Source organism: Symsagittifera roscoffensis, chromosome 2 (genome assembly GCF_963678635.1).
Source record: "Symsagittifera roscoffensis chromosome 2, txSymRosc1.1, whole genome shotgun sequence".
NCBI lineage: Eukaryota > Metazoa > Xenacoelomorpha > Acoela > Convolutidae > Symsagittifera > Symsagittifera roscoffensis.
Window position 1 is genome coordinate 4,043,169 of NC_087063.1, and position 19,361 is coordinate 4,062,529.

The 19,361-nt window shown below is 35.7% G+C and overlaps 2 protein-coding genes across 2 annotated transcripts in view; one reads left to right on the plus strand and one right to left on the minus strand.

Annotated features, from left to right (window-relative positions):
• The window catches only part of LOC134839004 (testis-specific gene 10 protein-like), a 23,000-nt gene extending 21,640 nt beyond the window's left edge, over nt 1–1,360 (minus strand). The window contains exons 1-2 of the mRNA XM_063854381.1: nt 923–1,360; nt 265–540 (exon numbers count right to left, since the gene is read on the minus strand). Coding sequence (XP_063710451.1) covers nt 265–540; nt 923–1,201 — 555 coding nt within the window. The 5' untranslated portion in view covers nt 1,202–1,360. The remainder of the gene's footprint in view (nt 1–264; nt 541–922) is intronic.
• A 10,223-nt stretch (nt 1,361–11,583) lies between these two features.
• On the plus strand, nt 11,584–18,935 carry LOC134839222 (uncharacterized). The gene is made up of 4 exons (XM_063854700.1): nt 11,584–13,078; nt 13,364–13,571; nt 16,795–17,382; nt 18,351–18,935. The coding sequence occupies exons 1-4, from the start codon at nt 12,697–12,699 to the stop codon at nt 18,856–18,858; spliced, it is 1,686 nt and encodes a 561-aa protein (XP_063710770.1). The 5' UTR covers nt 11,584–12,696; the 3' UTR covers nt 18,859–18,935.
• The last annotated feature ends 426 nt before the right edge of the window (nt 18,936–19,361 follow it).

Consider the following 19,361-nt stretch of genomic DNA (forward strand, 5'->3'; position numbering starts at 1 on the left):
TTCTGTTATACGAAAGGACAATTTTTTTTAGAAAAAGGACGCTCAGAAAAATCAAATTGGTCGACCTAAAAAAAAGTCGACAAGATTTTGAAAATCCGCTTACCCCCCCCCCCCCCCCCATCGATAAATTCCTAGATCCGCGCCTGGTTGTATTAACAAAAAAAAACATTTATGTTTTCTTATGTAAGGAAGAACTGAATTATGATTTTATTTCACATATTTTTCTTTTTTATACTTATTTTTTTAAATCAGCTTAAGTTTTACCCTGTCTGATGGATAAAACGGCGACCGTTCTCTGTAATTCCTCGCTGTCCTCCCCTCCCCCGAAGGCGGAGAAGTCATCCGATTGGGCGACTTCAAATTGTCTCGGTTCTCCCTGTCTCGATTTTCTCTATCTCGATTTATCCTCCTCGACGCCGCTCCAGTGCGGTACCTGGAAGTAGGTCCGGATACCTGGGTTCCATCGTCATCGCCGGTTGGTTTCTGAGAATCCAGTCCAGTGTGGTATTCCGAACGTCGAGTTCTATCCCCATAACGTCTCTACAAAGTTCACTTTGAATTATTATTATTTTTTGAATCATTGGTTACAGGCTGTAAAAGCATAGAACTAGTCATGAGAAATCAAATCTCAGATCTTTTCCTTTAATCTTTTATATCTTAAGCGCACCAATCCTTCACTTTCTCTGCTCTCTTAATACGCCCATACTTGCTCTTCGATGTAAAATAACTTTGCTTATTACCTTGAAAAATTCACATGAAGCCCACAGGTTTGTTTTCGAATTTCTATTTAATATGAATGAACTGTAAACAGTAATCAAAGGATTTTTGAAAAATTCAGCGTTAAACAAATATTGTAAATTCGGCGTTTCAAAACAAAAATCAAAAATATATATTTTTTCTGTGCAAAGAAAAACTACCGAACCTGATAACCGCTCGAAGCCGCAGTGGAATAACCATCATGTTCATTAACAGGACTGGAACCGATGGTAGTGAAAGACCTCAAATGAGGACCATTTGACCCCGACCGACCAGAACTTCCAGCAGCTCCTCGACTCAGAACAAAGTCGGCTGTAGTCGTGGATGTCCTGTTGGAGTAGCTCGACGGACTTACCGATGATGAGGTTCCTCCGAGTGTCGACCGGTAATTGGACGACGATATATACCCGGATCTCGAATAACGGTAACCGGAACTTGACTCCATGTCGGCTCAATTTAAACCATTTTGAGCCGTCAGACTGCGCATAGATAGCAGTTTTATAGTTAAATTTATAGCTAATGAATCCAAACACTGCTTATAAAAACTCTTTTGAAAATTTGAGTCGCATCTGTGATTTAATTTATGATTCTTTTATATTTAACATATGATATAAAAAACAAATGCGTCTTTGCAGTAGAGACGGTTTCGAGTTGTTAGAGCAGCTCTTCGGTATCATAAAATCGCTTGATTCTCGAATTTAACTCACAGTTTTTTAAACATAGTCAACTTTTTTATTGATTGGCAAAGTTTAATACAATAGAATTGAACATTAAAAACAATTTGAGAGTTTTCAGTATACTTTTGGCTAGTTGAAGTGAAAAACTGAAATTGTATGAAGTATATATTTGCTACTATATGCGTTTTCAGCTTATACATGAGAATGTTTGCTTTGTGAAAGCATGTTTGCCAATTTTAAGCATTATTTTTTTCAAAATCTTTTTTCAAGACATCTATTAACAAAAGAAGCTATGATTATTTTCATGGAGCATCCAAATTTTTCATGATTATTTTTTGTATCGAGAAAAAATTGATTCATTTGCCAATTTTTTCTAATTTGAAGAAATTGTTTTTAAAAATTGACACAACACGGGTAAAATTTTAATTGAATTGTTTTTGCAGAACAATTTTAGCCCAATTTTTATATTACAAAGCAATGATAGAACCCTCTAAACATATCAAAACCTTAGCTGCTATATTTGATCTTAAAAAGAAAGATCCTAAAGATCCTAAAAAGTAATATTGATTCCTGTTTTTCATCAAGTTTTTTTTACCTAAGCCATCTTGCAGTAAAAAGAGTTGAGTGTGGTCAATTTTTAATTGCTCATGGAGGCATATTTTCTAAACAAGATCATTCTACTATTTTGGGCTAATTTTTTGAAACACATATGTAGCCAGAGTGTGCGGCTCTATAAATTTTTACGCCTTCAGCGTCTTTGGTGTAGCACAACTCGAGATCTTTGCTCCTCTTTAGGTAGCGAAGAAATCTATATACCCAATCTTATCCATTCTGCCCGTCTACTCCAGTAGCTACTGTGAAAAATGAGTTATAGTAGCTACAATTTCCGGCCTTGTCTGCTTAGACATGTATAATACTGAGGGTATAATTAATCTGCGGTCCTCAGTATTCATCGCGCCGCATCTACTGATACAGCTTATGCGCATTCTTTCTTTGATAGTTCTCCGCTGAAATCCGCTGGCTTGATCACTGGTTTGAAACTCTCCAACTAGTCGTTGATGTAGCTTGACTGATTCACTGTTACCGATCCAATTAACTGCTTGATCTGCGTTCCCACGAACCAGACCATAAGCCTCTGTCTGCACCCAATGATGACGTCGTCTACCAAACCTGCATATAAACCATCGTATCATCTGTACTCCTCTTCGTGAACACTCAGAAATAGTTGCTGCTCCTAGTGAAACCTTCACTAAAATAAATGCTCAGTATCTGGTACCAATTTCTTCATGCCTACCTCAGCCATGAAGACGTTGTTGATGCAAGCACAAATAGTTACCAGCGCAGCTGAACCTCACAGGTTTCTCCATGTGTCCATGTGCACTGCTCATGTATGAGCCGAGTTGAGGAAAACTGACCTAACATCCATTTCATGAAGACGGAATCTATTGTGCCTTCGACGCCAGAAGTAACTTCTGACTTTCGATTCCTTGAAGTCGAGCTCTTTCACTTGCATGAAACTTTTTGCTATACTTTGGGCTTCGAAAAGGTCCATTTTACGATCGCGTCTCTCTTCACAGGAGGAAGCCATCAACCAGGTAAAATTTTTGGAGGTTGTGGCCTAAAAACAAAAGTCCAATTTCGTTCTCATGGCTTCTAGACACGTAACATCCTTAGCCATAGATGCCAGCCACTGTTCCTTTCCGAGTCCAGACACTGCATAGCTTTTTGGCTCTTGAATTTCAATAGCTGAAGCATGCGTGTAGGCCAATCCGAGACTATGGGGAGGATTCCGTGTTCAATTTGACCTCAGCACTGGATGCTCAAAAGTATATGAATCTAGTGGTACCTCCTTAGTCCGATTCTCTTCAGTAACACCACTGGGCCTGTAGTAAAACTCTCAATTGGTGCGCTTGGTGTTTCGCTGGTCGTCATCGTGCTTGTAGCGCAATATTATGATTCGCTCGATTGATAGCTCCAGGGTTTGCAATGGTTCACTGTCAACTATGAAGTCGTCTGGAATGATTTCACTATTGATGTCACGCTTCTTGCTTGCACCATTCGTCTTGTTTCTAGATCGATTGACAAACAGCTTTGCTCTCCTTGTCGTAGCCAATGAACTCGCTTTGCTTGCATATTGCATTCAGTTTCCGTCTGTTGTCTCGATCCAGATATAACGCCAAGCAACCTAACACACGTGAAAAGCTCACTTGTGATGGTTTTCCATAGTACAACTTCTTCGTTGAAAACCAATCCTCGTTGTTGGATGTGAGCACAAATTTTCGTTGCTATCGACATCGCTCGCACCCAGAATGTTTTCGGCAGATTTTCTTACGCCAGCAGATATCGAGTCATCACGGTGAGTACTCTGATGTAGCACTCTGGTACAATAATCTATTGAGGAATACTGGGCACAAGGAACTGTTGCTTTACCAGGGATTCTCTACAAAATCTTTTGAATGCTCTTACAAATACTCTTTCAAATACTCATCGCAGAGATTTTGGTGCTTCGCTTAGCCACAAATTCCTGGATTTTCAGGAGAGAATCACTGTGCATCACCAAGTACTTGACGACAGCCATCCGACTGAAATCGTCAATCAAGCTCAAAGCATGTTGCACCCTATGATTGCTCGGTACTTCAAATCGTCCTGGATGCCACTTAAAAGCCGTCTCTCACCTCCGAATCTCTGCACTCATTGATTTTTTGCATTGCTGCTTTCTGTGTCTTGAAAGCTGTACACATTTAGTAGAACTTTTGATCACCCTAATTGAAAAGTCATAGAAGAACCTGCTTGTCATGGAAGAACGTGCTAGTAGATGAGACACGTCTGCGGCGAAACTGACGCCTGACCCTCGAGTCATCGCTGGATCACCTTCATCTAATTCTCACTGTAGCTCGGACAAAGAGCACGTCGTGGAAAGTGTAAAACTTTAGAGCATTTTATTTGTCTTTGATCTCTACTCTGACTGAGTGCTCGCCCTCAAGCCTTGCCAGCGTGCCATCGGGGTTTTCCAAAGTTTTTCTTTCGTTCCTCCTTCCTAAGCTAGAAAACGCAGTCCTATCGCGCACCACATAATCAGGTCACCCAGTTTTCTTTTGTCTCCCTTTCATTGAAGTTGTAGCACAGTAAATAAAGAGCCCTATCCTCCCCTTCCTGCATTTCCATGCAAAGTTTGAAGGTTGACCACATTCGAACCATTCTTGCTTCTTCGCCTCTGGCCCATTTCTCTCTTTCGACCCACTGTCTCGAGTACTAGACTGACACCTCTCACTTCAAGATCTGCAGTCTCTCGCCATATGACCTTTTTGACCGCACAAAGAAGCAATGATGTTTCTTTCTCGCAGTTTGCATGGCTTTGACCAAGCCAGGTCTTTTCTCCCTATCGAACGTTTCTCAAGTCATCGTAGCTCCTCAGTTTCGTTCTCAAATCTGGAAACACCTAGGTTGGTTGAAAACTCTCATGCACCACAAACTTCCCAGACAGCGCATTGATCACCAAAGCAAGAATAGTGTAAGACCCTTTTCAATCGCGCCGTTAGCTCATGGCTGCGAGGGAAACAAACATCAACATCCTTCTCTGATCCTAGGCGCCGCCTCGCAAACTGGCCTGCTAGGCTGACAACCGTTGACCTCTCTAAACTGCAAAACTACTCTTGAAGCAGATTCCAGGCCATCGTCCCATCGCCATAATCATTTGTTTGTTTTTGAACTATTTTTGTTTGATTGTTTTGTTTTGTATTTCAAAGTAGTGTTGCTCAAGCCAGGTGGAACCACACTAAATTTTGATTGTGTTTTTTCTGCTGGATCAACAGTGCTCGCTCTTGCATTTAGTATCGTGGGCCGCCTGCTTATCAGCGTTCGTACTCTCGGGGAGAGTAGCCTCAGCCTCCGGCAGATCATCGTTGCCCATGACTATCCAGTAAAGGCCCTGGTGTTCATCATTTCTGCAAACTTTGTCTACAGAGAAGAAAAATCTTCAGACTTTCTTCTACTGAAAACCGCCCAATTTCATGTGCATTGTTTCTATATGTTGTTAGTTAATTGCTGAACACTCTGACAAAAGAATAATACAATGAAATGAGAAATCCGGTCCCATAGCTTGTTAAGATTCAATCTCAGATTTGAGCTGAGGTTTGAGAAAAATTAGTGTTTGTTAAAGAATGAATTGAGAAAGTGACTACAAATGACATGAAAAACTAAGCATCAAAAAGTACCAATCAAATTATTACAGACTAATCATTTAGACTCTGATCACTAGTTACTCTTGTATAGTTTAATGAGTTTTGACTAGTTGACCTCAAAACCAGATCAATTGTTCGGACCTTAAGATAGCCTGACCTCATTAAAATTTGGTCCTGTTTCAGATTTTTATATTTTAAAAAAAAACTCTGAGGTTATAATTCACCAGTAATATACTGTGAAAAAAGTGGAAAACTTTCTGATTTTAAAACTCAGCTTACTATATCAGCTAAATATATCTAGTTTACTCTATCGCAACAGCGAGAATTTCAAAATAAAAAACAAGATTCAAGAAACTGCTCAGACTTTAAAAAATAGTTCTGACTTTGTTTTTGCATTGCATAAAAAACTTCAGTTATTTCGATTTCATTCGATGCTAGGCGAGCTTCAAATAGATGAAAAAAGTCCTCCTAGATGGACAAACTTTCACTCATTGAGTTGTTTTAAAAAACATTATTTAACCAACAAACCAGAAATTTTCGTGCAGGGCCTTCAATTTTTTCGAAGCTTAAAATAGCAAACAACTTCTAAGCAGCCATGATCATCACAATGATTTTAAAAAATATATTTATCTAGTTTTTAAAAAGCAATTTCCGAACCTGGTTGCTGCTTGCAGACAAAATGGGTGTAATATTAACCTGTCGTGAATCATTTATTTTCAATTTTATAACAACTTATCATAGTTTTATCAAATTTACCTGAGCTTTATTGTAAGCAAAACAGTTGTGTTGGGACAAAGGTACAAATACTATCTAACACTTGCTGTTTGTGATTCAAACAGATTTTTTAGTATCTGTTTGGTTATAAATTTAAAATAAATGTACTACAATTTGTTAGAATTTCATTCGCGGTAAAGAAACTGTAGAAATGACTCAAGCCTACATTAAACTTAAACCTCAAAACAGACTGCTAAAATACGCTCGGGAAAATTTTATGCGAATTTCATTAATCTTTTTAAAAAAATACTCCGGTTATATATTGATCTCATTAAGTTGAGTCGACTGCATGAATATTTAAATAGCTTCTGGAGTTATTGCTTATGACTATCAATAAATTGCTTGAATCTTTAAAATGAGTTGCAAATAGAAACAAGGATACCCTAGTCGATCAAGGTAGGTTATCTTGCAAGATCTTGCAAGATTCTTGCAAAAGAGGGTTATCTTGCAAGATCTTGCAAGATGGAGGTTATCTTGCAAGATCTTGCAAGATGGAGGTTATCTTGCAAGAATCTTGAAAGAGGGAGGCTATCTTGCAAGAATCTTGCAAGATAACCATCCCAAAATTTCTGTCGAAAAACACAAAAAAAATAACAGAAATTAGGTGTAAGATCAAAAAAATTGTTTCTAGAACGAGATGCTTAACGAATAAAATTTCTAGAACGAGATGTTTCTAAATGCTTAACGAATAAAATTAGACAAAAATCATGCGTTAAAAAGTAGTCGCATATTTGTTGTTAATTTATTCAATGAGATTAAAAGTATCAACCAATCAAATCTTTTTAATTTATTCGCAATTATTGCGGCTACTGGTTTGCGAAAATTGAAGGATTATTGGCCAAAAAAATTTTGTGACGAATTGCTTTAATTAGTTCAAACCGGGGATATTTAGTTTTTTCGACTATCGATTTCTAGTTTTGAAAGTGGAATTTACTTTTTAGATTTCCAGAGAATAAAAACTTTACTTATTGATCCAGTTTTCTCAAGTCGGGTTCATGTTATCAAAAAAGCGCCCATCATAAATTGTTCTAGAAATTTAAAGAGCTTAAAGGGCTTCTATTTTTTTCTTTGAGTTTTGAAAGTTGAGATTTTTCAACAACGTCAGTGTTATTTTTTAATGTTTACTTGCGTTCATCTTGTGCTTAATCTTTACCTGCTTTTATTTCTTTAAATTTATGCTCTCAATTGATGTAAATTGTGTTTTTCCTATTTTGAGAGATTAAGGTATAAGTAGTCGATCAAAACTTGAAGATAGCCGCCTATCACAAAAAAAGTTTTAAAAAAAGAAGCTTTCTGGGGGCAACCGCCTAGCGGGCTGTGTGTATGTATGCGTAGCTAAGATTGCTTCCTTCTTCCACGAACGCTACTTGGTTGTCTTCGCGTGTAAAGCTGTTTTTGCCCAAAAAAATTGTATCTTTAAAGATCTTGCAAAAAAAAGATTATCTTTAAAGGAGGTTATCTTGCAAGATCTTGCAAGAATCTTGCAAGATCTTTTAAAGAGATGCATCCTCTTTAAAAGAATCTTGCAAGATTCTTGCAAGATCTTGCAAGATAACCTCCCTTGATCGACTAGGGTAGCTGGTAATTAGCACAGTATGTTCCGAACATTTTCTTAAAAAACAACCAAATAGTTTTTTTTTCAAATTAGTATCGTTTTTCAGCGTGGTGTGATGAAGAAAGATTTGAACAAAAGTTCCTATATTTCTCAATTGATCAGAACAACAAGGACAGCCGGCTGCTGTGCAAAGAGCAAGAATCTTCCGAACATATTCTTATAAAAAATATTTTAGAAATTGTTAATTATATTTCAATTTAGTGTCGTTTTTTTCTGTTCGTGGCGAGATAAATTTCGATAGCCTAGAGCTTAGGAATATTTGACAGTGAGATTAAAAGAGAGAAAGAGAGGACATACTCGTTAATGCCCGAAAAAACTAAATTTGTATAGTCACTATAACAAGGATTTGACTTGATATTATCAATTTCGAGTACTTTGATACGTTCATATTCAGCTGAAACTACTCTATTAAGCTTGGGCGCGAATCAAATATCTTCGAGATGACCCATTTTGTGATTGAGCTTTGTTTTGTTACGTATACTCAAAGAAAAAATCAAAGAGTATTTTATAGAAGTTGTTTCTTACTATGTTTCTTACTAAATTGTTCTTACTATGTTTCTCTGAACAACAAAGTGTTTGTTTTCAGCAACAAATAACTAACTACTTGTAGTTCCTGCGAATCTTATAAAATTATCAGTACGCATTAACCGGTCTGTTTAAGAATGGTCCATTTGTATGATTTTCCATATTCCAGACTGAGTTGTTGGTTGAGCGACGCTCAACTTTCTCTTTTCAAGGGCAGTCCTGTTTTTTTGCTTATAGACTCTCACGTGATCCCTTAATTCAGCCGAAACCGATCAGGATGTTGTGGACCTGAAGTCAAAGTTCAAGTGAGAACTCGTCCTCAAACTCGTCCGCACCCCAGGTCTCCCACTGCAAGCCAGGTATCCCCTTCCCGTTCTCCCACCCCCAGATCCCCTTCCCGTTCCCCCACGCCCATATTCAAACCACGCATCACGTCCACTTGCATCAACCCCACCGTGCCTCCGCCTCCTCCTGATGACAACAGTCCCTCCAACCGCACTCCCAGGTCTCCCCTCACTTCAAGCCAGGTATTCCCCAACACCATTCCCATGTGCCCATGTCTCAGATCCTTCTCGTCGTTCCCCAACCCCCACCCCCCACATTCACCCCCGCACCCATGACGTAACCAACGCGCCACAACCTGACGAAAATAACATTTGATCTTTTTTCAATAATTGCTGTTATTATCAATTCGCTGTTTGGAGGACGTGCTTATACCCTGTTCAATCAAATGCAAATTGAGGTCCAAGGTTCGACCACATTTGTAAAGCTATGGTGGTTCCAAAATTGTCATTTTGGCAAAGTTTGAATGATTGTCTTGCAATATACAGTGTTGCTTTTAAGTATCGGATGAAACACATAAAGTTTGAAATTTCAACGCGTATTTCTCAAATTTGTTGAATTTTGACAAAAATATCGAAGATCAAACTTGCTTAAAATTTTAATAGTACTGATACGGTGCAATTATTTAGCAAACCTCTCTAACACATAAAAACAAATTTTTGTGGCAGTTTTTTTCGTCAATCAGAAATTATGTTAAAGCTATTGGGTCAACTAGTGAAGAACTATGTCAATTTTAACCTTTTACGTAGCTCTGCAAGGGTATAATAGCCAAGAAATTTTATCAAATAAATTATTATTTGAAAGCCAAATATTAGTAATTTTACAATGTAAAACACCATTTTTTGATTTCAAAAAACAGTTTTGTTCATTTTTTGGAAATAAAATCATTCGTAAACTATTTTGAGGTGCTACTTTGGGCGACTTTGATATATTTTGTGAGTAACTGACCCAGTAGTTTTAGCTTAACTTTTGAATAACTAAAAAAGCTACAAATGATCTATTTTTGGGGTAAGTTTTTTCAGCCGGTTTTTCCTTGACTAATTGCACCATATAAGTTTGCTAAAATTTAAGCAAGTTTTGTCAGCGTCTCCTTGCGCCTAAAGTCAACCCAATTTGAGATAAATGCGTTTTAAATTTGAAATTTTAAGCGTTTTGTCCAAATAACCTAAATCAGCACGCTCCTCAGTTTGTCCTATAGAAGCATGCTGTTCGGAAATTGAAATCATTTCAGATTGAATTAAAGAAAAATATTCAAATTCAAATTTTTTCCAATTTTTTTGATTGTTGCATCAATTTTTGTAACTAAAATTTTTTCATAGATTTTGAAGCGCATTCGGAATCTTCACGGCTCGTCCTGATCCGATCAATCTGATTGAATATACAGTGCTGATTTAAATTAACCGGAAAAAACGCGTTAAACTAGAAATGTAACACGCATTTTTCTCAAATTGGGTTGAGTTTAGGTGAAAACTAATGAAGAAAAAACTTGCTTAAAATTTTAGCAGAATTAATATGCTGAAATTTGTTTCGCGAAAATCGGGCCCAAATTTTTACCCCAAAAATGGCCATTTTGGCTTTTCTTAGTTAATCAAAATTACGCCAAAAATACCCTGTCGATCACAGACATAACTATATCAAAGTGAGCCCCTTACGTAGTCTAAAAAACTTTAAGAAGGGTATATTGTCCAAAAAAAATTTGCAAACAGTCTAAAAATTGTTTTTAAATAAAAAGTTGGTTTTTAATATAGTAAAAATGACCTTTCTTGTCTATCAAACAAAAATAAATTAACTTATACAATGTTTTGGAGAATATACTCTTCTTAAAGTTTGTAGGGCTGCGTAAGAAGCTCAATCTGATATAATTATGTCTGTGATCGACCGGGTGTTTTTGGCGTAATTTTTGATTAACTAAGAAAAGCTAAAATGGGCTTTTTCTTAGATTTTTGGGGTAAAAGTTTGGGCCCGATTTTCGCAAAACAAATTACATCATATTAATTTTGCTAAAACTTTAAGCAAGTTTTGTTTGCATAAGTTTTCACCTAAACTCAACCCAATTTGGGGAAAACGCGTTTTAAATTTTTAGCTTAACGCTTTTTGTCCGTCTAATTTAAATCAGCACTGTACTTTTAAAACGGTGGCCAGTCAATAAGCAGAATGGTTTAAGAGCAGAATGGGTCAAAGAGCAGAACAACAGAAAAATATCAAATTTTATAAGGTTACGGGTAAGTTAACTATAAGAATTGTCAATATTACCAATATTACCAAAGAAGCAAAATCTTATGCATAATTTGAATAATTCAACCGAGTTTTTTTTCAAAATTCTGTTTAGAAAAACTTGATAAAATTATTCAATTCATGCATATTTTATTCGATTTCTTAGTAATATTGACGATTAAAATACTTATTTTATCAACTAGCCCGTATTAATCAATAAACGTTAATATTTTTCTGTTTTTCTGCTCTTAGACCCATTCTGCTCTTAGACCCATTCTGCTTTTTGCTCCGCCTCCTTTTAAAACATATGTAGCGGCACAAAAAAATGCAATAATGACATGTATACGTGTGGTATATCACGTTTAAAGTTTTAAATTTCAATCCTCGTTACTTTCAAAAAAAATTTTAAAAACAGATTTGAGGTCACTGATGTTTAATACTCTTTTTATTTTCAAATCATTTTGCAGTTCTCGCACGCTTCATGTATATATAAAAAATACATGTGATTGAAAAATCTTTCTCCGCTATGTATATAATAGATATTGTTTATTATACTTTTTTATTGTACTGGTTGCTTGCTCATCATTTTGCGTACAGCACAAATTTTCAATGCAAAATCAAAGCAACGTGTCTTTTCATATCCTCCAGTTCCATGAACAAAGAAATTTTATCTGTCCAAGTTTCTGAAGTAAAATTGAATTATTTTTGATTTTTGCTAAATAGGTTAATTAGAATAAGAATTGATGCATATTTGTCATAAAACTTTCGATCTGGCTTCGTCTTTTGGTCAAATTTGCCATGAAAGCTATGCCAATCAAGTTTGGGTCTTTGTCTTCTTGGTGGGTTCTCCATTCAGATTCGAGTACGAAGCTTAATTTCAAAAGATTAATCGTAATTTTAAGATTCATTATTGACCATTTACAGATTATACCATTTAAGGGTGAAGATTATGATGACCAAATTAGATTGTGATTCTGACCTTGATTTAGCCATAATTATGAACTATTTTAGTGAAAAGCGGGTCATTCAAAATTACTTCTTTAATTTTAAGGTTTCTTGAGTTTATACGCTTAGAGGGTTGCATTTTGCATTACCATAGTTAGAGGGCAAAATTTCTATTTTACATATATGTGAACCAGTTTAGAGTTCAATTTCAATCATTTCGCTTACCATTTTCTTTTCAACCCTAGAGCGAATAATTACACCATGTATGTGAAACAATTTGATTTATCCCATACAGATTGGAGTTCATGCAAGTCAAACTTGTCATTTTATCGAGGCGCGAGCTTTGCATACTGTTGACCAAAAGTTCAGGCAATACGTATTTATGGTTGTAAATACATGTACCAAAATACCGTGCAATTTTGCAAACCAAGCTATTTGATTTACCTTTGGGAATTTTTATTGAACTGAAACATTAGAATTTAATAATTTTGTTTTTTAGTTTTTTTATAATTTAAATTTTATAGAATTTCGGTTTTTGCTTTTTATATTCGTAGAATTTCATTTTTTAATTATTGCTTGAATTATAAACCTTCATTATTGTTTGAAACTAATTCAAAACTTAAAAAAATTTGAGCCTTCGCTTGATCGCATAATTTTAGTTGTAATTATGTCGGACAAAATTGAATCATTTACCTGTGCAGACCAGTTTAATCAAATTGATTCAAGTTCATTACCAATTAAATATGAAATAAGTCCAGCGAATGATGAACCAAATTGTGAACAAAAGATAAAAGAACGTGACGAAAAATGTCTCCAAAAATCAAGGCGAAGTTTTTTACCTATCGGGTGCGGACTTGCTTTTTACTTTTTACTTGGAGCCACCGAGAAAATGCCTTCTTCTTATTTTTCACCCGAGTCTAGAAAGAGGGGTTTAAGTACCTTCGAAATTGGTCTGTCTCCAGCTGTGGATCACGCGATGAACTTCTTATTTTCTTTTCTACTGATGCTGGCAATCAGAAAAAGGACTGAAAAAATATTTTGCGTACTTGGTAAGTCGAAATCAGACTGTTTAGAATTTCATGAAAAATTTAAGTGTTTTCAAAGCTTTTTGCTGTAATCGTATATTCAATAATCAAGAGAGCCTGTATATACAGATTGTAAAAGGCTAGACTAACCACGCAAATTTGGTATTCAAAATCTGTACCAAAGGTCCGTTGCGAAGATCCGCAGCAACCCTTCAATTCTGGTCGCCAAGTGTTTACAAAAAGAGTCCTCTTTTGTTAGGACAGCCATATTGTGGAACTGAAATTTATCTGTATCTATTGATTTTCCAGGTATGATAATAATCAGTGTGTCATACATCGTTTCCTCTGGGCTGCATTGGATTCAATCTAGAAATGTGTTTCTCTACGTCTCGGTGTGTCTTCACACTTCTATCGGAATCGGCAATGCCATGAGTATGGCCACCACAATACCCATTATAACCAAAGTATCGCTCAGACACGCAGGCACTATCACGTCACTAGCCGAAGCCCTAATCAAGTGAGTATAGTGTAGTCTGGGCCAAATTATTGGTAAAATCTTTTTGGTGGCGTCGCTCAAGATGGAGGAGCCGAATGTTGGACATTCATTTTCAATTATTTTCAGTCAATAAAAATTAAGTATTCAAAAATTTCAAAGATATTGCAAAAATCTCAAAGTAGTCAAAAAAGTTCAGGCCATTAAACCTAATATTGACCGATTATAAAATTAGCAGATTGAAAACACGTGGGTTTTCAAGCACTGCCATATCAAAACAAAACTTGGAAAAAACAGTTTCCACAACACCGATTTAAGAAAACATTGCACTAAATTTAATGAATCTGCACGGACTGTTCATGCTATTTTTCATTTTCTGCTAATTTTTACTTCAATTCAATGCAAAAACCATTCAGCGAATAAGAACTTCTGCTGATTCTGATTGGTTGAATTTTTTCCATCATTCGGTCCCTACATCGTAAGAATAGCTACTACCGTTTCGTTCATAGATTCTGAACGAAATTAATGAATCTAAAAATGCTCCTTTGCCTGTCAGAAATCAATTTTCATTCGTTTCAGCATTTGAAATTTGTCGCAAAAACATAATTGATCTGAAAAGCTCCGTTTTTTGACCAGTTAATTTGATCAATTTTACCGAAAATTGGGCATCATCTATATAATAGGTAGCAAAATGATGGAACCAATAGATTCAATTTGTGCAAGAAATCAGCCCAATTTGAACAATTTGTGCGTGCAAATAAGAGTGTTGCGCAATCTTGGTGTAGGTAAAATAAAATGAAACAGGAGAACTGATATAAAACAGAACTATTGTGATCTAAATTTGCAAAAAATTGAAACAGACAGAAAAAAAATCAAAAGCAATGACTTCGGGTGACCTTGAGAATTTCTTTTCTGTCTGAAAAACAAGCTTTTGCTTGCAAAAATTATCAGAAATAGTTCACCTGCTCGTCTTAATCAAATTTTTCTGTTTTTTTTTGCAACTTTCTGTAAGTTAGGGAAGATAAGACATAGTATAATTAGTAGCAAAAAAATTGTGCAGACAAAGTTAATTGAAATGAGGAGTCACGTTTTTTCGACGTTTTTTTTGCATGCATAATCTGGAGCCAAAAAATTTTGAAGTCGTTGATGTCAAAAACTGAAGACTATGCTAGCGTAATTGTTGAAAACTGCAATGACAACCCGGATTTAACACTTAGCGAAAATAGTTAAAAAATCGAAAGCTACCGCTTTTAAACACAAAAAGACGAATATCCAAATTTTATTTTCAACAGGAAGAATAAGTTAACCCACGCCGAGAAAACAAACGTAACTGAACATGATCAAGTCATTCAAACTTTAAAAATCAACGCAAAAAACGCAAAAAAAAACATTTGCCTTCTTTGGCAACAATTTTTTAATTTCAAAAATTACGATTCGTCGACGTATTCAAAAAGCAGAACTTAGTTTCCGGAAAGCCTCTCGCAAAGTTTTCTCATGTCAAAACAAAGCAAAAAACAAATATCCCATGCAAATCGTCATATAAAATTTAAATGGAGTCATGTTCGTTGGTTTTTGTTTGTCTGTTTTTGTCTTTGTGAAACTTTTCTACTCAGCAAAAAACGCTACTATTATAAGGAAGAAATCTTACTCAAATTTCTGCTCCCTAGAGAGGACATGCTAATTCTTCCGAAAACAACTTTTGGTTTTCAACATGACTGTGCCATACTCCATGCTGCAAATGCGACAAAAACTTATCTACGAGAAAACAATTTTCCTCTTTTCGATTTAATCTTATATAGTTTTGCCCTTAGCTCTTTTGAAAATGTATGGGGAAGAATGAAAAAATAGCTTTCGATTCACAACAAACTCCTGCAGACACTACCCGAAAAGTTCGCAATACTTGACTTTGGTTGCCAAAAAGTAGGTGCAAAATTTTGCCATTAGTGCGCGTAGTCAATTTTGGAATAAGGTTGCCCGGCGTGGTTACAGGTTTTGAGCTGCGACTCTGCTTTATGAGCTTTCGGCGTTATTTTATTTTCAGTTTCATTTTCCGTTGATGTCTAGTCAATTTTTTTTTCTTACTGTCTGGTTGAAGATTTTAAAGTTCTCTAAAAACTTGTTTTTTGGTTGTATAGATAATTGCAAAAAAGCAAAAAATGTCACAAACAATTTTTAATATATCCTATATTAGAAAATTTTTGCACTCAATAATTATTTTTTTTTATCCAGACAAAAATTATGTCTCGAAGTCACCTGAAATTCCATGTTTTCATGCAAATTTGCTCAAAATTGGTATGTTTTTTTTTAGAATAAACTCTGTTCCGCTTTTTGCAAAGATTTGTCAGTTTAAAAAAATGGTTTCAACTATAGCGTATTTTTTCCCTCAAACTCATAGGCTTCTATGAGTTTTAATAGCTCAGTCTTCTATTAAGCTGTTGGTTAGGAGTTTTTAATTATTTTTGACGGAAGTTTTTGAACGTTTAATTTTGCTTAGTTCTAGAGCTGTTCATAGTTTTGTGGATAACTCAAAACTTTAATTAATTTTTTCACATCGAGAAACAAAACGTGTATCAATCACTAAATGAACGGCTCAGATAGTAACATTTCATTTTTTAATTTAAAAAAAAACACAAAAAGCTCAAATAAAAAACTGCAAAATCATGATCAAAGTTAATGAACAAGCAAAAGTATTTTTGAGACAAAACAAAACTCATGTATTTTTTTTCGAAAGTTGATTTCTTTTTTTTGTCACATGTTTTTTTGTAGTTTTTGTTTCGAGATGGCTAATTTGCGTTAGAAGTCTCAACAAAAACGCGGTAAAATTATGTCAGCACAGGCTTGCTTACAAATGTTTACTTAGGCAAAATTAATTTTTGTTTTTGCCCAAAAAAGAAGGGATTTTGAAGATAAATTCAAAATTTTGTCGTTGTTTTTGTTTGACGCAAGTGCTTGCTAATTGGCACACATGGTTATCGCTACGCCACCATTTTCAGCGTCCAATTTTATAGTAGCCTATTTTGAATATTTGGGCTGGATTAACTCTATTATGCCCAGCATAACATTTTTGTAAAAATGTTACGATACATGTAATAGGGTTTCTCGAACCCAGTGCTAAATTTACGCTGCGGAAAAAATGCGAAAGTTTTAAAGTTTGGATCATAATGGGTCATTTTTTGACTGTGTTCAACATGGCAATTTGTGTTCAACTCAAAAAAACTACGTTTTTTTTTACATTCTACGTTTTTAGTCTCGGCTGGCTGATCGGATCCCCCCTCGGAAGTGTAATTTACACTTTATTCGGGATGTACATGCCCCCTCTTCTAGTCGGATCTCTCTTGTTCGTCTGTGGATTCTCAGCCGCGTTCCTCCTTCCAAGCTACATACCAATCAGAAAACTCGACGAAGAATGTCGTAATGATTCAAAAGGAGCTCACGTTGTACAAAACGAGAAAATTCTAGAACGTTTCATGTCGCCAGAATCATTTATGAACAAATCGTACTCTTCGTTGCCAACTTTTGCCGAGCGTACTTCGGATTTTAAAGGACTTGAAAGCGAATCGAAACGAAGTCTTGATGAAGACTCCAAAAAAGTAGAAGAGCGAATGTTTAATTTTGACTCTTTAGCCTATGTTAAGTTTCTTTCGAAGCCAAATCTTCTAATTATCAGCATGTTGAGTATTCTGGTTGCTGTTCAAAGTGCCTTTTTCGACATTTGTCTTCCGCTTTACCTCAAAAGTGCGTTTGAGTTGGACGCAGTGCAAATTGGTCTAGTGTTTTCAGCCTATCTGTTCACGAACGTCGGCATGATTCCTGTTTACGGAATTTCTGTTGACAAGTAAGTTCGACTCATAGGTCTTTTTAAGTCTCAAGGTTTTTTGACAGTGTTTCTGTCTGCTCTTTTTCGTCCTCAAACCCCCCCCCCACCCACCTGCGAATTTTTGCTAGATAGTTCTTTTGTTCACATTGTCCACTTGTTAAAAAATTAAACCTTGCAAACAAATTTATTCTTCATACCTAACCTAATAAAACCACTCGCTTACACCATAAAATGCGCAATAAATTATTTTATTGAGCGAGCAGGCTTAACAATAGCTTAATGATGCTTAATTTCAGCCAATAAAACTTAGTTTCACTCAAGTAAATTTAGTTTTTTTACGCCATTTTGGAAAAAAAAAACTTAGAAATTTTTTTTCCGAAATTCAAAAAAAATTCTGCAAAAAAATTTGAAAAAATGTTTGAATTTTTAAATTATTTTTAAAGATTTTTTCGTTTTTTAGTCATTTTTCTTCAAAATGTTTTCAATTTGCCTTTTTATTATGACTGTCGAATATGCCTAATTTCTGGTTTTTTGTTTTAGAAAAAACCTTATTTAAAATTTTTTAAGACTATGTTCGGAAAATGTTGTGCTACTTCCAAAGTAACCGGCTATCATTGTTTTTAAATTTTATTTTTGTTTTTGGTTTGTGCTTTTTGTGCTTTTTTGGTTGGTATTGAATAACTATAACCAATTTTGAATGTCGTGAAATGATGCCAAGAGGGCGGCGATGAGTGGGTTGAAGTTCTGAAAGAAAAAAGCGTCCATTTACCCCCCCCCCCCCCCCTATTTCTACCGCTGCTTGCAGCAGAACATTGGCGTAGAACATTGCAGCAGAACATTGGCGTAAATTTTAGGTATGAATTTTCAACAAAAAACTAATTATAAAAATTTGAATTAGAATTTGGTTTGTCTAGCAATATTTTAGATCCACAACTGCTCTCAAAAATCTCAAAATTCTCATTAACTTCATCAGTGATTTTTTGAAGGGGCTACGCCATGCACGTGACCTTCATAACCTCATTTGGGTTTGCCTTGAACCTTCTTGCCCTTTATCTGCCCGTGAAAATTCCCCAGCTGAACAATATTCTGTACATCACTGCCTGCTTCACAGCTGTGGGCGTCTTTTCAGCCGGTGCTATTGTATCTTCTTACCTTCTATTCGAGAAAATAGCCCAATATAATGGGTTCAATAACCTGGACCAGACCAAAATTCTTGTTGCAACTTGGGTAAACAATTTGTTTGCTTTGGGTGCTCTGTTTGGATCAACTGTAATATCTGGTCACATTTTCGAAAACTACGGATTCAACTTCAGCTGTCTTTTAATATCTGGCGCGATGTTCGGTTTTCTGGCCGTTTCGGTTTATTTGGCGCACAGAATGAAAATGCTGACAAAGTTGTTTTACGTTGAAGAGAAGCAGAAGAGAATTGGGTCGAGGTGTAAATTAGCCGACACTACATATCAACCGATACAAGCTACAATGCATTACAACTAAGCAGAGATTTACTATACGCAGATTTGTAAACCTATCTAAGAAAAACTAAAGTATACATTTTGTAGAAGAGAATTATATCCTAGTCTAGAATTTGAAAAAAAATCAATGTCCGCATGTTTTTGAAAAAATTCAAAAAAAGTAATAATAGTTTGGGTTAGTTGAAAACCAAAACAGATTTATTTTGGGAAAGTTTCTTTACAAAATTAAAGATTTCTTAAATGAAAAAGAAAAAAACTAACGGGAAAATGAATGAATGTAATTTTTACTACTTTTGATATTTGAGTGTTTGACAATTTCTGCTAGTTCTCAGTGGACACTAAGCGAAATCCCAAATAGGATCAGGGGCGGATTTAGGAGGGAGGCGGGGGGTGGGCGGACGCTCCTTCCCTTAGGGATTCGACCGCCTGCCGACCCAAAGGGTCCCCCCTTTGGTACTTTTTAAGAAATCCATTTTTGGCTGACCGACAGAAAAAAGGTTTTCTAAAAACCCCTTCGGCGCCAAT

Excerpts from the sequence above, each read along its gene's own strand:
- LOC134839222 (XM_063854700.1), top strand. The coding sequence starts at position 12,697 with ATGTCGGACAAAATTGAATCATTTACCTGTGCAGACCAGTTTAATCAA. Across the intron at positions 13,079-13,363 it reads AAAAATATTTTGCGTACTTG|GTATGATAATAATCAGTGTG; the intron begins GTAAGTCGAAAT and ends TTGATTTTCCAG. Across the intron at positions 17,383-18,350 it reads TACGGAATTTCTGTTGACAA|GGGCTACGCCATGCACGTGA; the intron begins GTAAGTTCGACT and ends GATTTTTTGAAG.